This window comes from Emys orbicularis, chromosome 2 (genome assembly GCF_028017835.1).
Source record: "Emys orbicularis isolate rEmyOrb1 chromosome 2, rEmyOrb1.hap1, whole genome shotgun sequence".
Lineage (NCBI taxonomy): Eukaryota > Metazoa > Chordata > Testudines > Emydidae > Emys > Emys orbicularis.
The window spans coordinates 129,639,597-129,661,917 of record NC_088684.1 but is presented as its reverse complement, the minus strand read 5'-3'; the positions used below and the strand labels follow the sequence as shown (position 1 = coordinate 129,661,917).

Genomic DNA, 22,321 nt, shown 5'->3' with positions numbered 1-22,321 from the left:
AGAGCGCTAGGGACCGGTCTGTGACTCATGTTAAGGCTCTTACAGTGCCCAAGGAGTTAACCTTGATAACTGGCTGGTTCTAAGGGCAGAACTCACCACCAATGGAGGCTTGCACACAGGTGCCCTGAGGTCAGAGCTCACGCGCTCATGTCACTGCAGGGCAGCTCAACACGGGGCACAGACCAGGGTATAAAATCCCTGGGCCTGACCCTCAGCTGGTGCAAACGGCCACAGCACCACTGGTTCTGGCAGTGCCACTGGCCACAGGGTGGTTCGGCACCCTTGGCCTGGGCAGTGTCTGTGGCTCCAGTGGGGCTGTGCCAGTCGACCCCAGCGGAGGGCCAGGCCCCTCTCTGCCAGTGCTCGCAGCACAGTGAAGCAGAGGCCTGGCTGTCATCTCCCCTGCTCCCTCCAGGGGGCTGAGATCGGGGCTCTGGCTGGGAACTGACACCTCCCCACCGCTCACCTCAGGAACTGGGCGCCAGCAGGCCCCAGCGCGATGATCCTACTGGCCAGACCCTCCTCCTCAGCCAGGGGCGGTGGAGTTGTCAGTTTCTGCGGCTTGACTAGGCGGCAGGTGATGCGGGTGGGCGCGGCGCAGGTCCGGGGGGGGATGATCACTCGCAGCCCATTGTGTCGGCTGCCCCTCATGGAGCCGCCACGGGCGTCCACCATGAAGCTCACCAGGAACCTGCAAGGACAGACAAACCCAGGTGTCCCACCGAGACTCACCAACTGCCTGGCATGCGGGTGCGCATGGGAGCCAGGCACTCACCCTGTGTGCACGGGGCTGGCCACCGGGCTGATGTTGTCCGAGGTCTCTGTCGCGGGGCTGCTGGGGATTAGGGAGTCTTCGTCAAACTCCTTGGACGGCTGAGCAAATAGGAAACAGCTCGTTAGACACAGCTCGCTTGCCCTTCCCATTTTGCTACGCTGGGGCTCCTGGTGAAACCCTGGCTCCCGTACGGTGGGCTATCACCACTCCCATGCCAGCTGAGACCTTGCTCAGGACAGGGCCAGGCCTACTGAAGGCCGATGGGAGCAAATGTCGCTTCTCATTATGGCCCATTACAAAACCTCAGCCAAGGGGCTGGTACTGGGACCTGGCGAGGCTCAGAGCCAGCTTGGGAAGGGCCTGAATATTGGAAACCTGAGGAACCAAGAGGCAGTGGCCTTGGACTCCTACAGGCCCTGGGGCCAGGAACCTCAGCACCCTCATCTCTGCCAGCAGCTCTGCCTCTCGCCACCAGCCAGAGAGGGCCTGGCCTCAGCTCCATCCTCCTCTGAGGCCCCTGGAATCCAGCATGCACCCAGAGATACAGCCGCAGCACCCGCCTGCCAGGGGCCCCTCAAAGCTGCCCCAGCCGACCTCCCAGCCTGGGCCTAGCCTGCCCACCAGGGCATTGCTGGGGATGCAGCTCGGGATGGCACCCACTCTGCATGGGTGGGAATAGGGACACGAGAGAGAGGGGGCCTGCCAGCCCAGGATGGCTGGGGAAAGCCCCTGCCAGAGCACAGCTCTGAGCCAGACCCCACAAGAGCTGGATGTCCAGCTCCACGTGAGGGCGGACATGCGGTGGCTGCAAGCACCCTCTCCCCAGGGCAGGTGAAGGAGGCGGCTCCTCTGCAGCTCCTGCTCCCCATGTCCCCAGCTGTTCTCTCACTAGACAAGGCGTTTGGAATGGACCAGGCCTGACCTCGGCTGTGCTGGGAATTACCCTGCAGTGCAGCCAGCCGCACTCCCTGGCCCTGGGTGGGGCAAAACCCACCTGCTCAGACTCCTCCCGTCTGACCACCATGGTCTCAGGTGTGACGCACGGGATCCGCGGGATGGCTGGAGACTCCACCCTGGGCAGGTGACAAGGGATACGGTCACAAGCAGCCTCGTGTGATACGATTTCCCTGTGGGCCCCAGTCCCGGAGCAGCCACCGGGCGTGGGGTGTCCCTGAGAGAGGGCTCTGCACAGCCCCCAGGCCCACGAGCACCGACTCTTGCAAAGGACCAGGCCATGAGTGACCTGCACTCCCCGGCGTTGGCCTCACCCCACCGTGTCTCTGGGGAGCGGGCCCTGTGCTGAGCGCTGGTTGGGCAGGGGGCATCTCCATGCTCCCAGCACCCCCCGTGTGAGCCACTGGCTTGGGGGGAAGGGATGTCTCCATTACCCTGGAGACAGCAGCAGGGAGGTAAAGCTCAGGCTGGAAAGGGCCTCGCAAGCTGAATCCCCCCACCTGCCCCACCATGCCACCTCTGCCCCACAGCCCCACCACGCCACCTCTGCCCCACAGCACCACACCTGCCCCACCATGTCACGGCCACCCCACAGCACCTGCCTGCCCTGCCATGCCAGCTCTGCCCTAGAGCACCACCCCAGCAACATGCCACCTCTGCCCCACAGCGCTTCCCCCACAGCCCCATGCTTGCCCCACCACGCCACCTCTGCCCCATAGCACCACACCTGCCTCACCATGTCACGGCCACCCCATAGCACCTGCCTGCCCTGCCATGCCTGCTCTTCCCTAGAGCACCCTCCCAGCAACACGCCACCTCTGCCCCACAGCGCCTGCCCCACTGTGCCATCACTGCCCCCACACCGCTGTGCAGTGCTTCTTACACTTGATCCAGCTTGGGGACAAACTCCATCTCCTTCTCCTCATCCTGCTCCCTGGAATCCTGCTTCTCAGGCCTGGGGTCAGCCAGCTCCTCCCCTGGAACCAAGACACAGCTCAGCCCACGGGGGCAGAACGGCAGAGGGCCAGATGTCAGGGCCTCTCCCCGCCCCTGGCCTGGGCTGGCGCAGAGCTAAGCTGGTTGTGCCCAGCTCCACATGGGCTGGTGTCTCCACCCCCAAGCCAGGGCTTGTTCCTTGGCTCCTGGTGTCAGCCAGCAACGCCCCCCATGTCGCTGCGCCGCTTTTGGCCAGCCTGGCTCCAGGGGACGCTGTCTGCCAGCTAGGCTGCCTTGTCGCTGGGCGCGAGGCCCATGCTGCAGGTTAGCATGACATGAGCTGTGGTTGATGTCAGAGCTGCCCAGGGAGCCGCCGGCCCCTTTCCCAGCAGATCCTTACCCTTCCTGCTGATGGGTGCTCTCCTGCCTGGCCTGCCCCCAGGTGCCCTGCCGAGGGCGTGGTGCATGGGACGGGAGAGACCCATGCTCCCCGCTCACCAGCCCAATTTACACTTGGGGCAGGGGGCTCTCTCTGATGGGATTCCCCCGGGAACAAAACCCAGCGTGCTGGTGTTGGAGAGGCCAGAACCCCTGGGGCAGGAGGGGCCTGGACACGGCAGCCCAGGGACATCTTGGCACCCAGGCGCCCAGATGAAATCAGGAGCCCTGCAGTGGGCAGTCCCTGCTGGCCAAACCTGGGCGCCCATCTCCCACACAATCCAGGCTCAGGTGCTTCTCCCTTCCTCCAGCAAGCGCCCCTTGCCCGGGGCTTTGCCTGCCCCTGGCTGGCCTGGGAGCCCCTGGGAGTGGGGGGCGGGCAGGAGGCGACAATGCCCATTCATGCAATCAGCACAAGGACGGCAGCATGGGCACAGACACAGATGGGCAGGGCGCAATGGTGTTAGGGCCCAGGCTGGCTCCAGGGCCGATGGGAAGCCCCGCGGAGTGGGATGGGTCAGTGAGCGCGTGGGGGTGAAATGGGGCGGTGAAGTGGGGCCACAGTGACACACACAGTCCATACCCATGACAGTGACCTGAGCAGAGCCTGCAAAGCAAGAAGAGTCAGAGTTGAGGAGCAGGCAGGAGAGGTGCGTGAGCCACATGTGACTCTCACTGCTCTGCGGATACCAGGCACGGCCCCTGCCACGCTCGTGGGGCAGCTCACCAGGGCGCGCCACAGCGGGGAACGTGCTACACATGGGACCCCTGACGGCGCGGCCTGACGGGGGGCAGCGGTGTGTGCTGCCAGCGCCCACCCTCCCTGGGCAGCCTCAGCCATGGGCAGCTCTGCACCCATGGCGAGAGTGCCTAGGCAGGGACTACAGGGCTCTGGAGTGTCTCTCCTTGGTGTGCAGATCTCTGATGTGACAGGTCCCCGAGAGACCCCGCCCGGCATGGCTCCCCCCTTGATCCCAGGGAGACCCCACCCGGCACAGCTCCCCCCTTCACCCCCCCAGGGAGACCCTGCCCATCAGAGCTCCCCCCTGTACCCCTCAGGGAGACCCCACCCATCAGAGCTCGCGCTACTTCCACTGCCAAGACTCTGCCTGGCACATCTCCTATCTGTCCTCCAGAGACACTGTGCCTGGCGGAGCCCCCAGCCCGGGGGGCTCCCTGCCTGCTGGAGCTTTGCTTTCCTGCCCTCACCTTCGTCCTCGGACACATCCAGGATCTCATCTACTGTCTCAGGGAAGCTCATGCGGTGCTTGTCACTGACCAACTGTGAGAGGAAGAGAGAGTCAGATCTGGGCTGGTCCCAGAGCCTCAGCCGGGCACACCCAGCCCACCTAGTGTGGCTCGCTGGGCCAGCCTGGAGTGAATGGAGCTGGGCCTTTAGCTCGCCCTAGAGGCTCAGAAGTTCTGGGTTCAAACCTCTCCACCGATGACCCAAACCAAGGCGGAAGCTGACACCACAACTGGGCAGCAGGAACCTCGCCAGCCTGGGCTGCTGTGGGCAGCACTGGCTGAGCCAACCCCCCATGGGATCCTCTCCCCAAGGCCAGGCCCAGGGATCATCCCAGAGCATGTGCAGGGAGCGCCCAGCGCTGCGAGGCAGGGGCAGGGACTCACCGGGATGCTGGTTTCTTCTGTAACTAATTTTAGCACGTCCGTGACAGAGATGTAGCCGAGGCGCTTAGCGATGGCCAGGGGCGTGGTGCCATTCTGCACATGGAGAGAAGGGGCAGGATTAGCTGGGTCTGGGGGCAGGATCCCAGAGAGTGGGAGTGCGAGGGGCAGTGGAGGGGGCAAGCGAGAGGATGCGTGTAAGAGCACGTGTGAGCAAGGGGAGGCGTGAGCCGCAGGGCTGGGTGAGTGTGAGTGGCACATCTCAGAGAGCAGCCTCGGGGCTGGTGTCACCCGCGGTGCCGGGAACCGGGAGTACTCACCGTGCTGACCTCGTTGGGGGAGGCCCTGTGCTTCAGCAGCAGCGTGACAATATCTGTGTGACCCTGCTGCGCGGCCTGATGCAGAGGGGTGAACCCTAGCTGCAAAGGGAGGCAGAGAGCTGTGACAAAGCGACAGGTTGCAATGTTTTTATGATCCCTAAGTGTGCCTCAGATTCCCCTATAAGCTACCCTGTTACCCGGCGGGGGGACTGTTTGCTCTTAGGGCAGGACAAGAGACACAGGCGGGAATGTCACCTCCTGGCCTGAAGCTTGAATGGGTCATTCGAAAGGACCGGCTGAGGCTAACCCCAGATCAATAGAGCATCTCAAAAGACAACGGCTAATGCAACCCCCAGGACACGACACCCAGCAGCCAACGACCCAGAGGGAGAGGGATTTCTCCACCTCTCCAGGTGCCCAGGATCAGAGAGGCTCGGGGGCTGGGCCCCTTCTCCCAGACACGCTGGATGGTCCCAGGCTGCTCTACCCTCTCCCACGCTGCCCCTCCCAGCCAGAAACACGTGGGCTGCTCAAAGCAGCTGGGCTGTGGGGAGGTGCCCGGCAGAGCCCGCTGCTGGCACTGGGATCCCAGGAAGGCTCAGTCAGCCATACTCTGTGCTGGGCCCAGCCACCACCTGACCCCTAAAAGCAGCAGCCACCAGGCCAAGGCATGAGATGGAGCCAAACGCAGGTGCCCTGCCCCCTCCCACAGCCTGTGGGGGCATCCCCCAGAGCAGAGAGGTGGCGGGCATGGCTGCCCACTGCAGGCAGGCGTGGCAGGTGGGTGGAGAGAAGGTTAGGGGGCTCTCTGTACCTTGGTCTTTGCATTGACATCTGCCTGGTGCTGCAGCAAAAATTTCACCAGCTTGATGTTCCCGTAATGGCTGGCCACGTGCAGCGGGGTGTAGCCCATCTGAAAGGCAGACCAGGGACCCAGTCTCACACAGCCATCGCACGCCAACCCGCCCCCCCACCCTGACTCAGGGTGCACCATCCACATGGGGCTGGGGGTCCCACAGGGCAGCAGGCACATCAGATTGGAGCCACTCCTGGCACCAACCTTCTGCCCTGGCAGCGCCATGCTAAGAGCTCAGAGCCATTGCAGAGTGCCCAAGCACCCCGCCCCCTGGCTGTGCCAGGAGCCCCCTCCTATCAGTGCGGCCTTTGGGGCAGGAAGGGAGCAGTGGGGCAGGGGCCCTGAGCGGTAAGCCGAGGAGACAGTGTCAGAAGGAGAAATGCCTTCTGCTGCTGGCTTTCAGGAACAGGGAGCTAGAGAGCAGGGCTGAGGGGGCGGGGGGGCTAAGCCCCTGCACATCTGCATTGAGAGCCTGTGCCTGCCTCTTTACCCGGGTTGCTGCATCCACCGTGACACCATGTCTGATCAGAACATCCGCGACTGGCACATGCCCCTCTTGGGCTACCAGGTGCAGAGGAGTCAGGCCACTCTGAAACGAAAGCCAGGTCACATACTATGCCTCCACGGGGGTCAGGGCCATGGCACCCCCACTCCACGAAGGGCAGGGCCGTGACACCCCCCCTCCATGGGGGAGCTGCTGCGTGACGCGATGCAGAGTCAGTTATCAACACGTCAGACACACGACCGTGGGCACTGCCGTCCAGCGCAGCCAACACTGGAGGCAAGCGTCCGGCGAGCCCAGCTCCAGCGTAACCCCGAGAAGCTGGCGCAACAGCTCTGGGGAACGTCAGTTTGAATTTGGCATTCAAATACATGGTTCAAACACAGCGCACCCAGCGACATCTTTAAAGATCCCCTGGAGCAGGAGCGAGGCAGGTCCCCCGGGCACAACCGCTGCCCCTGCCTCAGGGGGCTCCCCAACGTACCCAGGTGGCAGGACTTGCCCAGAGCCAGCAGGGCAGTGCAGGGATCAGGACGTGGGGGCCCTGCACTCCAGCCACTAGCCCTTGCTGCCTCCTTGACTCCTTCCCACCCCGGAGGGCTCCCAGTGTGCCAGAAAAGGCTGGCGAAGCAGGTTGTTCCCAGCTTGCTAGGCAAGAGCCCCTGTCCCTGGCTCCGCAGCGGGCAGCGTCTCTGCTCACCTTGTTGCCCAGGTTCCCATTGGCCTGTTTGGAGATGAGCAGCGCCGCCATGTCTGCGTGCCCCTCCTGGGCAGCGAGGTGCAGAGGCATCACGCCCTGCATGGACTCAGCATTAGCAGAGGCCCCGTACTGCAGCAGGCTGCTGGCCACCTCCAGCTGGTTCTGCTTGGCTGCAATGTGCAGGGGGGTGTAGCCGTTCTGCAGGGAGAGAGGAGCAAACAGCCCTGCTAGGTCCCAGCCAGTCCACCCCCGGGCCGGGCTCGTGGCAGGGCTGCTTCCCACAGCACATATCCAGGGCCCCGAGGCTTCCCTCTCTCTGCCGGAGCCAGCGTCTCTCAGCCAGGCAGCCGAAGTTCAAAGCAGGGCATGGATCTGAGAGACCACCTGTTCCAACACTGACCGGGGCCAGCCAGGGACTCCCCAGGAACTGGCAGTTATTGCTCCTGCTTGCTTCTGGCTCAGCCTTTGGCCAGTGTCCCAGGGACGGGGTGCAGACTGGGCCTCCCCCGCTCGCTGTCCTGTGCTCTGCCATGTGTGAGCGCGGAGCGGGAGCCCGTCCAGTGCAGCACCCCTCTCGCCGGGGTGTCAGCGGGGCCGTCAGGCCGGGAGGGTATTGGCGTGCAGACCAGGCAGTGGGAGAGCCAAGCACAGGAGGCTGCGTGCACATTCGGAGAATACTGCTTCTGAAATGACCCTGTCTCCGAGGTGGCTGGACAGGTGTATGGGACCCCTTCCAGGCCTGGCCAGTGGCTCAGAGCAGGGGCGAACCTGGCCCACTGGCTGCCAGCATGGAGGTTTCTAACATTGGCGGTTCCCCTGGAACGTGCACAGGCCACGTGCAATTTCCCAAACTGCCAGATAGCAGCACGTCTAACAGCGCTTGCCATGGAGGCCACGTCCCTCGCTGATGGCCTGCACGGGGCTCTTGTCTGCGGGTGATCCTCCCACGCAGCCGGCTCCCAGCCTGGGAGCCCAGAGCCAGTCAAGGGCTCCGGCCATTGGGGGGAGTGGCAGAGCAGGGAGCCGGACAGGCTGCAGGGGAAGGAGGGGCAGAGAGCTGGGCAGGCTGTGGATGAAAGGGGAAGCGGGGAGGGTGCCACGGGGCTGGCAGAGGGACAGGGCATGTTCAGGGTTAATTGGCTCAGCACGCTTTGCTCCCAAGTGGGCCTGCTGGTCCCTGGTGTGGCTCCGTGCCCAGTCACGGTGAAAGGGCAAGGGGCAGCCGGAGGAGGCGTCCTGCACACAACAGGGCTGGACCACGCGGGTTCTTCTCCCAATCATAACACAGCCCAAGGCCCCAAGGCCGCTGGTCCCAGCTCCGCCAGTGCCTTACCCAGGCTGAGCAGTGCGGGGAGCTCCCCTTGGGCAGCAGCAGCCTCACGATCTCCAGGTTATTGTGGTGGACAGCCACGTGCAGCGGGGTCAGGCCGTTCTGGGGGGAAGCACAGACAGGTCAGTCGCAGCCCAGGCCCTTGGCTCCCTGGCTCCCGTGGCTGGGCGGCACTCACCTTCCCTGCCGCATTGGGGTGGGCATCATGCTCCAGCAGCACCCTGGCCACATCCACCTTCCCGTATTTGGCTGCAACGTGGAGAGGGGTAAATCCTTTCTGAGGAGAAACACAGAGCGTCAAGGCCACGCGCAGCTGGGTTGGGACCCGAGATGCAGGGTGTAGACTAGCCGGGGCGCGAGGGAGCCCTCCTCTCCCTCCTCTCGGGAAGGCACTGAGGAGACACATGGCCCAGGCTTCCACATCAGTGGCCTGACCCAGCCCCGCCTCAGCACCGCCCGGGGACCCCTGCCTGGACTGTGAGCACAGGCTGCACCAGCCTACCTTGGTCATGCAGGCCTGCGAGGCCTCCTTGTCCAGCAGTGCCAGGGCGGTGTCCACATGCCCCTCCCGGGCAGTGATGTGCAGGGGTGTGTGCCCGGCTGTGGTGGCCAGGTTGGGGTTGGCGTTGTTCTCCAGCAGAAGCTTCACCATGCTCGTGTGGCCAATGCGTGCGGCGCAGTGCAACGGAGTCTGGTCATCCTGGGAGAGGAGCAGACAGCGGTTAGGGAGGGACCCACTGCCCTCTCCCAGCCCAGCCAGGGGCATGTAGGGGAGCCCATCCTCCCACGCTCGGCAGGGGCTGGCCCAAGTGTGACGAAGTAGGACTGTTCTTAATGTTTTCCTCAGTTTCCCCTATGCAGTTCTTAAGTATCTAGGTGGTGGGATAAGGGTGTATGGTTGCTGCAGAGCAAAGGGCCAGGGTACATAAATGCCCGACACTCTGTCTCCTAGCAACTGATGGCCTGGGCCCCTCCTCTGCAAAGGTGCCAACTGAAGGTGTTGGAGACAAAGGGATCAGGTGACCTCCTGGCCCGGGAAAGAGACAAAGCCCAGAGAAGGAGGGGCTGGACGGGGGTGGGAGTTTGGAGCTAGCTGGGGACTGGAAGGGAGGGCAGACGGGGGTCTGCCTCGCTGGGCCCCAGAATGGACCCGGCGAAGGGGTCCCGTTCGCTGGACCTACAAGCTCTGTTTTAGACCATGTTCCTGTCATCTAATAAACCTCTGTTTTACTGGCTGGCTGAGAGTCACGTCTGACTGCGAAGTAGGGGGTGCAGAACCCTCTGGCTTCCCCAGGACCCCACCGGGGCGGACTCGCTGTGGGAAGCGCACGGAGGGGCATATGCTGAATGCTCCCAGAAGAGACCCAGGAGGTGAAGCCGTGTGAGCTTCTTGCCCTGAAGATGGTCTGCTCCGAGGGAGAGGAGGCTCCCCAAAGTCCTGACTGGCTTTGTGGGGAGCAGTTCCAGAGCATCGCCCGGGGACTCCGTGACACCAAGTCAGACCAGACAGGCCACAGGTCTGATCTCCTCTTCCCAACTGAGCTCTGTGCCTTGGCAGCAGGCGGGGTGATGCTCGGGGCAGCTCTTGCTCACCCGGCGGGCGTCTCCATCAGGCCAGGAACAGCTGCCTTGGGGACAGATGTGCCCTGTCAGAGTCCGGAGCCCTCCCCCCGAGTGACAGCCCTCAGGGCTCAGACCTGCCACTGGGGCATTGCATGGCACTCTGGAGAGAGACCAGCACCCATTGCGCCCAGCACCCAGCCTGGCTTCAGGGAAAGGGGGAGACCCATAGAGCTGGGGACACCAACCTACCCAGGGAGCCTGGCCCCACAGGCACCTGCCTATATTTGCAGCTCCCCAGGGCGAATGGCAGCTCCTGGTTCAGGAAGGTCCCGAACCGCAAGGGGAACCCACAGACCGTTTCCCACCATTGCACAGCCCCCGGCCCAGCTCAGCCCCAGGCAGGTGGAAGGAGAGAGGAGACCCAGCTGGCCGGAGCCCCCTCCCCGCCAGACATACCTTGGCTTTGGCATTTACTTTGGCTTTGTTCTGCAGCAGGTACTTGGCCACATCCGTGTGCCCGGCTCTGGCTGCCATGTGCAGGGGTGTCTCCACCTTCTGCATCCAGGGACAAGGGAGAGGAGAGTGAATCGGGGGCTCCGTGCTCCCCGGGGAGCTGCCCCAGTGCAGCCTGTCAGTCACTGCACGCAGGCTTCACCCCGCAGAGAGCCTCAGGCCGGACACATGCGAGGGAGGGTCCAGGGAGACCCCTTGGGAGCCTCTGCAGCTTGGAAACCCAAATGGGGATGGCAGGACCCCACACAACACACCCTCTTGCCCTGATGGGACTCACCACATTGGAGACGTTGGGGGACGCGCCGCGCTGGAGCAAGATCTTGACGATGGACAGGTGCCCCATGAAAGCGGCCACGTGCAGAGGGGTCAGGCCAGACTGCGAGAGAGACAGGGAGGGAGTCAGCACAGCCGGCGTGGTGCCCGCGTACGGGGGATGAGAGAGAAAGGGAGGGAGTCAGCACAGCCGGCGTGGTGCCCGCGTACGGGGGACAAGAGAGACAGGCAGGGAGTCAGCACAGCCGGCACAGTGAATGCACACGGGGGACGAGTGAGACAGGCAGAGAGTCAGCACAGCCAGTGCAGTGCCCACACACGGGGGATGAGAGAGACAGGCCGAGAGTCAGCACAGCTGGTGCAGTGCCCGCATATGGGGGACGAGAGAGACAGGCAGAGAGTCAGCACAGCCGGCGCGGTGCCCGCGTACGGGGGGCGAGAGAAACAGGCAGAGAGTCAGCACAGCCGGCGTGGTGCCCGCGTATGGGGGACGAGAGAGACAGGCAGAGAGTCAGCACATCCGGCACAGTGCCCGCACACGGGGGACGAGTGAGACAGGCAGAGAGTCAGCACAGCCGGCACAGTGCCCGCACACGGGGGATGAGAGAGACAGGCAGAGAGTCAGCACAGCCGACGCAGTGCCCGCGTATGGGGGACGAGAGAGACAGGCAGAGAGTCAGCACAGCCGGCGTGGTGCCCACGTACGGGGGACGAGAGAGACAGGCAGAAAGTCAGCAGAGCCAGCGCAGTGCCCGCACACGGGGAACGAGAGAGACAGGCAGAGAGTCAGCACAGCCAGCGCGGTGCCCGCACACGGGGGACGAGAGAAACAGGCAGAGAGTCAGGATAGCCGGCACGGTGCCTGCACACGGGGGATGAGAGTCCTCCTCCACCCCCCACTTCCAGGGGCTGACACGGGCACCGAAAGACCAGGGTCCTGCTGCCAGATGGGCTCTGCTTGCCAAGCACTGACATAAGTACCAGCTGAGACAGGCTAACCCTAGGGAAGGGCTCGGGGGAGGAGCCCCCCCGCTTATCTCCCGTGTGTATCTGCTGGGCCTGGAGGGGGGATCTGGGGCTTGGGAAGAGCCCGGGCAGAGGGTGTCTGAGCTCCTGCACACAGCTCTGCTCCAGGCCGCCAGCAGCCCCTGCAAGGAGCGTGGGGAAGCCCTGCTGACACAAGCAGCAGCCACGGCCTTGCCCATTCCAGGGTCGTCACCTTGGCTCAGTGACGGGGAGTTTCCGACGTGCCCCAAGATCAGGCCTCAGGCCCCAAAGCCCTGGGGTGTCTCATGCTGGTGCCCAAATCACAGGCCGCGGGTGAGGGAGAACTGTGTCCCTGCTCCCAGATCTGGGAGGTGCCGCTGCCCACCCCACCCAGCCCAGCTCCCCGGGCCCCTGGCCAGGCTGGCAGAGGAGGGCTCCCTGCTCCCTCCCACCATGGGCAGTGAGCCTGGGGCACTGCTCCAAGGTGCTGCTTGGCCATGGCCTTTCTGCTCACCACATCAGAGACAGCAGCGCCACCAGAGCAAGGCGCCTGGCAGGACTGGGGCCACCACCCCACGGACCGCAGCCTCCCCCGGGCTGGCCCATCCTGCTGCATGCAGGCTTGCCGGCAGCAGCGCCCTGAACACAGGAAGGGCAGCCCAGGCAAGTGCGTCTCCGCAGCAGGGGCAGGGCAGCGTACCTCCGTGACAGCATCGATGGAGGCACCAGTCTTCAGCAGCAGCTCCATCACCCGGCTGTGGTTCTTCTTGCAGGCGATGTGCAGGGGCGTAAAGCCATTCTACGGACAGACAGGGAAGCGGCCGGTGTGACGAAGTGGGAATGTTCTTAATGTTTTCTCTGACTACTGTGTGGGTGCCTCAGTTTCCCCTATGCAGTTCTTAGGTATCTAGGTGGGGGGATCAGGGTGTGTGATTGTTGCAGAGCCCAAGAAGGCCCCTGTGATACTGTCTGCACAGAGAATGGCTGGCACTCTGTCTCCTGGCAACTAATGGCCTGGGCCCCTCCCCTGCAAGATGCCAACTGAAGGTGTTGGAGAACAAAGAGATCAGGTGCCTCCTGGCCCGGGAAAGGGACAAAGCCCAGAGGAGGAGGGGCTGGAGGGTGAGTCAGTTTGGGGGTGGCTGGGGATATGGAGTGAGTGCAGACGTGGGTGTCTGGCTCACTGCCCCCCCAAAATGGACCCGGATGAGGGGTCCTATTCTCTGTATCTACAAGCTCTGTTTTAGACCGTGTTCCTGTCATCTAATAAACCTTACTGGCTGGCTGAGAGTCACGTCTGACTGCGAAGTAGGGGTGCAGGACCCTCTGGCTTCCCCAGGACCCCGCCTGGGCGACTCGCTGTGGGAAGCGCATGGAGGGGCAGAGGATGCTGAATGCTCCAAGGTCAGACCCAGGAAGGTGGAAGCCGTGTGAGCTGCTTGCCCTGAAGACAGTCTGCTCACAGAGAGGAGACTTCACCAGAGTCCTGCCTGGCTTCGTAGGGAGCAGTTCCAGAGCATCACCCGGGGACTCCGTGACAGCCGGTCAGACCCTCGGGGGACAGCCCTCCCACTGGGCCCCCTGCCCAGCCCACGCTGCTCACCAGTGCTCGGGCATTGGGCTTGGCCCCCTTGTCCAGCAGCATCTTGGCCACGCGGTGGTGCCCGCAGTGCGCGGCCACATGCAGCGGCGTGAGGTGGTCCAGCGTGATGTCGTCGATCTCAGCGTTGTACTGCAGCAGCAGCCGCACGCAGTCCAGGTGGTCCCCCTGAGCCGCCATGTGAATGGGCGACAGGCCGTTCTGAGGGCAGGGAACAGCCTGGGCATTAGGGCAGAGTCAGGCAGGACACAGGGGCTTCCCCTGGGCCAATGGGGCACAAATCTGGCCCCTGCCGGAGACCCAGGGCAGGGAGGGGGGCTGGGGGCCCCGCACAGGCATTGAGATCCCTGCAAAGGGGCAGAGGATGCGTGAGGCTGGGCTGGGGCCAGGGAACAAGCTGCAGCACTGCTGCCTGCGGTATGGGGACTGCACCTTTCTCAGAAGCTTGAGCCCACTGCAGGGGACGTTCGTGGCCTGGCCCCGGGAGGCAGCAGGCGGGGCGCTGAGTGAGGGGCACTGCTCGATGTGGGCCGGGGACGCCCACGCTGCCTTGTGCATCAAATCAGAGCTGCTCTTCCCCACCCGCGGAGCGCCAGGAGCCCACTCCAGGCTGCCGGGGCAGGCCCATGCACGCACTACGGCTCAGGGAGCTTCTAACGTGTGGGGCCTTCCCAGGTCTCTGCCCACTAGTGCCCAGCTAGCATGGGCCGCTCAGGGCCCTCGCTTCCCCAGCGCCCAGGGAGCAGGCCCAGGCTCCAAGGCAGAGCCGAGGCAAGGCAACACCCAGAGCCCCATAGGCCAGGGCCAGGCACCTTGGTTTTTGCTTGGATGGGAGCCCCGTGGTCCAGCAGGATCTCCATGATTCGCACGTGTCCATTCCTGGCTGCACAGTGCAGGGGAGTCAGCTCGTCCTAGAGAACAGAGAGGGAGGTCAGGACCTCGGGGCGGGCGGGGGGTGGCAAGAGACTCTGTGGACCTCAGGGATGTGAAATCAAGCGCACAGGGTACGGGAGGCTTGTCCCAGCCTGATGCTCCCTGCACGCTCCAGGAGCCAGCCACACATCTCCGTCACGCTGCCCTCTCCCCAGGGCCCAGCGACACGCCCGCTCACCAGCCCGTCTGGACAGTGCATGCACGTGGCCAGTGGCTCCCGCCGCACAAGGGCTCTGGTCTGCGTGGGGGGAGGGGGTGTCTCGGGCCCATGCACGCACTGGGGTGGGGGAGGGAACACAAGCTGGGGACCCGGTGAGTCTCACCTTGGTCCTTGTCTCTATCTGGGCCCCTCGGTCCAGCAGCAGCCGCACCATGATGACGTTGCCCCGGCGGGAGGCCACATGCAGCGGAGTAATCCCGTTCTAGGGGCAGAGAAACAGCATCGGAGAGCGTCGAGCTGGGAACCCCATGGGCCGTCACAGCCCACTGCCCCACGGAGCTGGAGGGAGGACAGTCAGCGCCCATTCCCCTCGGAGCTGGGGGAGGCAGGTCGGCATCCACTGCCCCATGGAGCTGATGGGGGGACAGTCACCGTCCACTGCCCCACGGAGCTTGGGGAGGGCAGTGTGACAAACTGGGAATGTTCTTGATGTGTTCTTTAAATACTGAGTGGGGTGTATTGACCTGGGAAGGTTGCGGGGGAGTTTTGCTGGGACTGTCTGCATTGGGGATGGGAGACTTTCCTTGAGGGAGGATACCTGAGCACGTAACATGAGAACCCAGGAAGGGGGTTGGAGGCCAGGTGACACCTCTGCCCGGGAAACTGGACAAAGGCTGGGGGAGGAGCCGGGGGGAGGCTGAGTGAGACGGCGGGAGGGAGTTTCAGTTTGGAGCTGAATGGGGAAATGGAGGGGAGCCCAGACGGGGCTCTGGCCTCCCTGCCCCCCCTCCCCCGCAAGAGGGACCTAACTGAGGGGGTCCTGTTGTCTGTACCTGCAAGACCTGTCTTGGACTGTGTTCCTGTCGTCTGAATAAACCTTCTGTTTTACTGGCTGGCTGAGAGTCATGGTGAATCACAGGAAGCCGGGGGTGCAGGGCCTTGTCTCCCCCACACTCCGTGACAGGCAGTCAGAGCAGGGGGAGGTGCGGGGCAGGTCAGTGCCCACTGCCCTATGGAGCTGGGAGAGGTGGGGGGCAGTCAGCACCCACTGCCCCCCAGAGCTGGCGGACAGCAGCACAGGCCTGACGCAGAGAAAAGCCTCCCAACCCAGCCGCTGCTGAGCACGTCTGATGGAAAGTTCTCCAGTCACACAGCATGTGCTTAACTCTGCCACCTGTGGGGAGTTCAGCAAGTCCCCCCTGGGCCCCAGGCAGCAGGGCGTGGATCAGCTCCTGCTCCGCTCCCCCAGGCCACATGCTTGTCGTGAGGACACGGGTCGTTCGTGTGCTGCATGCAGGCGGGGCTGCGAGGGGGCAGCTGCCAGCAGAGCTGAGAGAGGCTGGAGGTCCCCAGCTGGGCGAAGGCGGCTGGGACAGGCGGGAGGGGATGGGCTCCATGTGGGCAGGGGTAGTAATTGCTGACTGCCATTAGGAGCCCCTGGCGAGGCGGCCGTCTGCCCCGCCCACGGGATCTCTGCTCTCCGCACACCCGAGAGCAGCCGGGCAGACTCCAGGCGGATCGTGCCATTCCGACAGCACAGCGAGACGTTCCCGAGCCCCTGCCCCTCGCTGCCGAGTGCGTGCGGCGCTGGGCTGCCTCTGACCCACCTGTGGGGTGAAGTTGACGCTAGCACCGCGGTTCAGCAGGAGCTGGGCCACGTTGAGGTTCTCGTAGTGAGCCGCGATGTGCAGGGGGGTAAATCCGGTCTGGGGAGAGAAAGGGCGGGTCAATGCAGCCCCACAGACAGACCAACTGACTGCAGACAGGCTCGGACCCTGACTGCAGCCCCCTGTCCCAGGGACCTGGGCCAGCTCCCGATTCCCTGCCCCAGCATGCTCTGCAGTGTGCTATGAGCCGGCCTGGGGCCGCAGGGCCTGGGAGGAAATGGGGCTTGCAAACCCTTCAGTGGGGAGAGGGGAGCAGGGCGGGAGTGCCAGGCTCTGGGCAGCCGCTGCAGCATGGCTTCCAGTGGGAGTGCCGGCTGACACCAGCCCTCGCAGGGGAGCCCGCGGTACCTTGGAGAGGACGTCGGCGTTGGGGTCATTCTGCAGGAGCACCGCGGCCGTTCTGGTGTCATCGTTGCGGGCAGCGATGTGCAGGGCGGGCAGACGGACCTTCCCCTTCGTCCCATAGTTGATGAGGTGGGCGACCACGTTCTCATGCCCCTGCTGCAGAGCGACGGCCAGCGGCGTGAAGCCGTCCTGCCGGAGACAGAGAGGGAGGTGAGATGCAGAGCAAGGGGGAGCCAGTGCAGGACACGATAGCCCGACAGCAGCACTGGCCACGGGCTCTGGGCACCAGTCCTGCAGGGTCTCACCTCTGTGGCTACATTTTGGTTGGCGCCGCTTTCCAGCAGGAATTTGACGACTTCCAGGTGATTTTCCTGCGCTGCCATGTAGAGGGGCGTGAAGCCTTTCTGCAAACACAGAGCCATGCATGACCGTCACGGACTGCTCCTCACCCTGTAGGACCCAGAGCTCCCTGCAAGCCTGCAGCCACTCCACCCCACATGGTGAAACACAGCAGGGGTGGGAGGAGGAGTGAAACCCCAATGGCATTTGCGGGACAGAATGGATGCTGGGACTGGCCCAGGAAACCTGCCAGGGTAACACCCCTAGTCTTCAGAAAGTGCCATAGGATCTCTGAGGAGAACAAAGGGTCAAGTGCTTGGTCCGTACAAGATGGGAAAGTGTCTCTACTCGCTAGTGCTAGTGAATATCCACACCTCAGCAGCACCCAGCGGCTCCAGACAGGGCCCTATTGTGCCGGGCACTGCGCAGACACAGCCAAGCTATGCGCCTCGCCAGACAGGGGACCAGTTACAGGGAGGCGATCAAATCAATGCCATCTCCCTGTCACATACCCAGTTCCTGGGCAGCTCTGTGCGTGAAGTGTGGTAACATGCTTTCCCCATCCCCGCCCCTACTCACTAGGGGCCGAGTTCGAGCTGCGCTCAGCATGCTGGGAGTACGCTGGGGGCTGAGCCCTCGGAAACCTGGCCCTGGATGTTTCTCTCTCTCTCTCTCCAGCTCTTACTGACCTTCCAGGGGAGCAGCAGCTGCAGGCCAGCACTGGTAGCGTGGCCGTGTCCTCCTGCCATGACATTTCTAACCCTCCCCGGCCGGCCAGAGGTGCCGTGTCTGCTCAGGCACAAGGCTTGCCAATGGTTCAAAGGAAAACGAGCAGAGAAAAGCCAGCCCAGGAGTGGCCGGCAGCACTGCAGGGCTGGGCAGCAGGCGGGCTCTAGGACATGGCTGCCAGCACTGTCAGGGGCCAAGCCTGGACCAGCGCACCTGCCTGGGGGCTGTTTAACACCTGGAGAGCATGCTTTACCTGCGACTGCGCATTGACGTTTGCCCCATAGTTCACCAGCTCCCGGACCACGTCCTCCTGTCCTGCCAGGGCTGCGATGTGCAGGGCCGTGTTCCCCTTCTGAAACACAGCGGGACAGGGCGAGTCAGGGTGCAGCACACGGGGCAGGGTCTGAGAGCGGCTGTGCATGGGGAAGCCAGGTAGGTGTGCTTGGAGCTGGTATTCTCGGCTGCGAGCTACTGGGGAGTGCGCACACTAGCCACGCAAGCCAAGTCTGGACTCAGGGAAACGTGTAATTCAACATGCGTTAGTTGACACCTAACCAACACGTGCAAACCCCGTGTGCAGACGAGCCACGGCATTTCCACACGTGTCCAGGGGGAGGGGAGGAGGGCACAGAGAGTTAATTTGCAAACAAACACTCCAGGGTGGGCAAACCCAGCGTGCATGCAGGAGGGCTGTGTGCACTAGCCATGGGCATGGATTCTGTGCCAGGGAGGGGGACGAAGCATGTATGTCTGTGTGTCCCTGGTCCTGGGAGCCGGGAGGCCACACTGGGGCCACGTGGGCTGGTGGCTGTTTCCATGCTGGAGAGGCACATAGCGGGCAACTGGGAGGGATTCACAGTGTACAGGCGGCTGTGGAGACCCTGCCTCCTGGAGAAGATCAGTGTGGGACAGGGCGCTGCTGAACGCCCATCCCAGGTGCCCCTTGCTGAGCTGGGCTTGCCTGAGACCAGGGCTGCCCCCCTGCTAACTCACCCGGCAGGCTGTTCTCCCTGTGCCCCCCAGCTGCTCCTGCTGCCCTGACTGCATCTGCTCTGTGAGCAGCTCTGCCGAGCCACAGTCTGCCTGAGTCCCTGGGCCAGCGAGAGGGGCCCCGCTGAACCTGGCCAGCTGGCACCTCGCCAGGCAGGGGAAACAGGGCTCGTGTGGAGGCGAGGCCACAGCATGGGAGTGGGACACAAAAGCAAAGAGGCAAAGGTGTGGGGGGGGGGGACACAGACAGCGCAGGGAAGGACGAAGGCGGTGCAGGGAGGGGAAGGAGGCAGAGGAAGGGAGACAATAAACAAGAGAGAACAAGAGACTGGAGCCAGCCCACCAGCCTGGCCACTAGTGACAGAGGAAAGGCAAGAGGGCCCCAAGTCAGCGGACAGAGCCAGTCATGGCTAGGAGCGAGTACTGAAGCAGGCAAGGCCCAGCCCCCAGCACTGGGGCGGGGAGGGGAGAGCAGGACCTGGCCCCCTCGGGAGCGGATACTCCTGAGCCAGCCCGACGGCTCCGTGCAGCACGCGCAGGATGCTTGGCCCACATCCTTTTTTTCAGCACAAGGAGGAGGAGGATTTTGTATTCTACATTAAATCAATGGCAGCGCAGCCAGAAAACCCTGAGTCAGGCTCAGCGGGCCTCAACTGCCAGAGCCCAAGCAGGGGGAGCGGGAGCAGGAGCCGATCCATCTCCAGGCCGCGCTGCATCCCCTTTGCGGATCTCATGCCATGGATGTCAGCGCCCTCCCAACCCTGAAATGCTGGGACCGCGCCGGCAGGGAGATGCAGACACAGGCCTCTGCAGCGTTTGCCTCTGGCTGACAGGGCAGAACGCTGACGCCACGGACACTGTGCAGTGAGTGATGTGGTGCACACAGAGCCAGGCAGCCTCGCAGTCCCAGCTCACTTCAGACTGTGCTGGAGGTTGCTCATTCATCAGCCTGCTCACCTCGCTAAAGCCTTTGTCCCGCCTGTCACGAGTGAGCGCTGCTCTCCTCCGCGGTGACTTTCGGGTGAGCAAGGTGACAATGACTCGTTATTCAGAGAGCCACAGAACTACGGCTGGCCCAGGCTGGGCCTGAGCAGCTCAGCCCAGGGCTGGGAGGAAGGGCCTATGGGGTTCTGCTGGACCTGGGACAGGAGGAGCTCTCACAGGTTAGGTACCTGCTGCTGCCCTTCTCCTGGATGCGTAGTGAAGTGGTCTCCTCTTTCCCAGCATTGAAAAGCCCCTCACTGCTCCTGGAGTGGGCTCTCCCCCTGTGCTCCCCTGGCAGGCTCTGAGCCCGGGCCTGAATTTCTTCAATTTCCACCTTTAGACCTACTCACCCAGGGATGTCTCAATGGGCTTGATCGGCGAAGCTCAGGGCACATCCTCAGTGGTCTTATCCCCGGCTGTTTCTGTAGAGGAGTGCTGCTTCCCCTGCTCCGGGACCGAGCACAGCCTGATGCCCTTTGTAACCCATTCCCTCCAGGAGAGGGGTCCCTTTAGCTGAACTGGAGACACTCAAAGCCATGAATCCCAGCCTGTCCTCCAGGCCAAGAGGCAGGAGAGGCACAGGGTAAGGATGGGCTTTGGTCAAAGTCTAGCCCTGCACTCCTTTGGGAGGCCCAGCAATGGCTAGAGAATGTGGGACTGTCCCTGTGCTCACGGCACCAGCTGCTCTGCTGGGAGGAGGGGGTGTGTGAGATCTGAGCACAGTCCTCCTGCTGTTAAGAGTAGCAGTGCACCTGGGCACATCTGAACCAATCGCATGGGAACAGCTGCACCTCCCTTGCTCCAGGATCACTGCAGCAAGGGCAATGGCACTGGGACAGGGCAAGAGAGAGGGACACGTGGGGCCCAGGGCAGCTGGGCCATGCGCAGAGTGTGACTGTTACTGACTAATTAGACAGGAGGGAGCCTCCAGCAGCCCCAATCAGGATAGGGGCCCATTGTGCTGGGCCCAGCTCTGCAAGCACTAGGCACATGTGACTAGCAGCCCCCGATGTCTGCGGGGAGACTCGGATGGTGTCTATGTGCTGAGGGCTGCAGGGCCCTAACCCTGCTCAGAAAACTGGTGTGAATGGCAGCGTGTAAGCTAGGCTGGCTGGGCTCTCAGCAGGTGTGCAATGGTAGTGATTCACCAGTCCAGGGCACACACGTTTGCACTCCCATGGAATGTCAATTGGTGCAAGTGACACCACGTTAGTCCTCAGCCCCATTTCCCAGCCAGCTCACACCAGGGCTGTGATGCCAGGGCTGGGGGAGGCCCAGAAACGCCTGCAGTGCCAGGCTGGGGGTCAGAACCCCCGCTCTTGGCTTCCAGGGCCAGGCGAGGAGCCCAAAGAGCTAGCTGGGGAACAGGCCCCTGGGGAACAGGCCCCTGAGCAGGTTTGCCAGTCCCTACATGCTGTGCATCCTCCCAGGGTGAGAAGGTGCAGTGCCTGGCACCGCCAATTACACCCATTGCCCAGTCGCTTCGTAAACGAGGGATGGAAACTAGACAGGCAGGGAAACTAGGACGGGGGGAGAAAGGGAAGAGGAGGTAGCAGAGACCTGGTAGTGAGGTAGGAGCTGCCGGAAGGCTGTCCTCCCCATGCCCTCGGTAGGAATTGGTAGGGGAAGTAGAAGTGGGTGGCAACCTGGGCAGCGGTGACCATGAGATGGTCGAGTGCAGGATCCTGACACAAGGAAGAAAGGAGAGCAGCAGAATACGGACCCTGGACTTCAGAAAAGCAGACTTAGACTCCTTCAGAGAACAGATGGGCAGGATCCCCTGGGAGGATATGAGGGGGAAAGAAGTCCAGGAGAGCTGGCTGTATTTTAAAGAAGCCTTATTGAGGTTGCAGGAACAAACCATCCCGATGTGCAGAAAGAATAACAAATATGGCAGGCGACCAGCTTGGCTTAACAGTGAAATCTTTGGGGAGCTTAAACACAAAAAGGAAGCTTACAAGAAGTGGAAACTTGGACAGATGCCTACGGAGGAGTATAAAAATATTGCTCGAGCATGCAGGGGTGTAATCAGGAAGGCCAAAGCACAATTGGAGTTAGCAAGGGATATGAAGGGTAACAAGAAGGATTTCTGCAGGTATGTTAGCAACAAGAAGAAGTTCAGGAAAAGAGTGGGACCCTTACTGAATGGGGGAGGCAACCTAGTGACAGATTATGTGGAAAAATCTGAAATACTCAATGCTTTTTTTGCCTCGGTCTTCACAGACAAGGTCAGCTCCCACATTGCTGTCCTGGGCAACACAGTATGGGGAGAAGGTGAGCAGACCGCAGTGGTGAAAGAACAGGTTAAGGACTATTTAGAAAAGCTGGACATGCACAAGTCCATGGGGCCGGATCTAATGCATCCGAGGGTGCTGAGGGAGTTGGCTGATGTGATTGCAGAGCCATTGGCCATTATCTTTGAAAACTCATGGCGACCAGGGGATGTCCTGGATGATTGGAAAAAGGCAAATATAGTGCCCATCTTTAAAAAAGGGAAGAAGGAGAATCTGGGGAACTACAGACCAGTCAGCCTCACCTCAGTCCCTGGAAAAATCATGGAGCAGGTCCTCAAGGAATCCATTTTGAAGCACTTGGAGGAGAGGAAGGTGATCAGAAACAGTCAACATGGATTCACCAAGGGCAAGTCATGCCTGACCAACCTGATTGCCTTCTATGATGAGATAACTGGCTCTGTGGATATGGGGAAAGTGGTGGACGTGATATATCTTGACTTTAGCAAAGCTTTTGATACGGTCTCCCACAGTATTCTTGCCAGCAAGTTAAAAAAGTATGGATTG

General features: G+C 62.5%; 1 protein-coding gene across 2 annotated transcripts in view; it reads right to left on the bottom strand.

The window, feature by feature from the left end:
• ANK1 (ankyrin 1) overlaps nt 1-22,321 on the bottom strand; it is a 66,634-nt gene that overhangs the window by 19,834 nt on the left and 24,479 nt on the right. For both annotated transcript variants that reach the window (XM_065397797.1, XM_065397794.1), the window contains 24 exons: nt 17,803-17,901; nt 16,787-16,885; nt 16,485-16,670; nt 16,077-16,175; nt 14,633-14,731; nt 14,189-14,287; nt 13,380-13,577; nt 12,477-12,575; nt 10,794-10,892; nt 10,460-10,558; nt 8,943-9,140; nt 8,619-8,717; nt 8,444-8,542; nt 7,111-7,308; nt 6,399-6,497; nt 5,867-5,965; nt 5,053-5,151; nt 4,736-4,828; nt 4,313-4,385; nt 3,687-3,710; nt 2,613-2,706; nt 1,770-1,848; nt 776-873; nt 467-691 (listed from right to left, as the gene is read on the bottom strand). In XM_065397797.1, the coding sequence (XP_065253869.1) occupies nt 467-691; nt 776-873; nt 1,770-1,848; nt 2,613-2,706; nt 3,687-3,710; nt 4,313-4,385; nt 4,736-4,828; nt 5,053-5,151; nt 5,867-5,965; nt 6,399-6,497; nt 7,111-7,308; nt 8,444-8,542; nt 8,619-8,717; nt 8,943-9,140; nt 10,460-10,558; nt 10,794-10,892; nt 12,477-12,575; nt 13,380-13,577; nt 14,189-14,287; nt 14,633-14,731; nt 16,077-16,175; nt 16,485-16,670; nt 16,787-16,885; nt 17,803-17,901 (2,753 nt within the window). The remainder of the gene's footprint in view (nt 1-466; nt 692-775; nt 874-1,769; nt 1,849-2,612; nt 2,707-3,686; nt 3,711-4,312; nt 4,386-4,735; nt 4,829-5,052; nt 5,152-5,866; nt 5,966-6,398; nt 6,498-7,110; nt 7,309-8,443; nt 8,543-8,618; nt 8,718-8,942; nt 9,141-10,459; nt 10,559-10,793; nt 10,893-12,476; nt 12,576-13,379; nt 13,578-14,188; nt 14,288-14,632; nt 14,732-16,076; nt 16,176-16,484; nt 16,671-16,786; nt 16,886-17,802; nt 17,902-22,321) is intronic.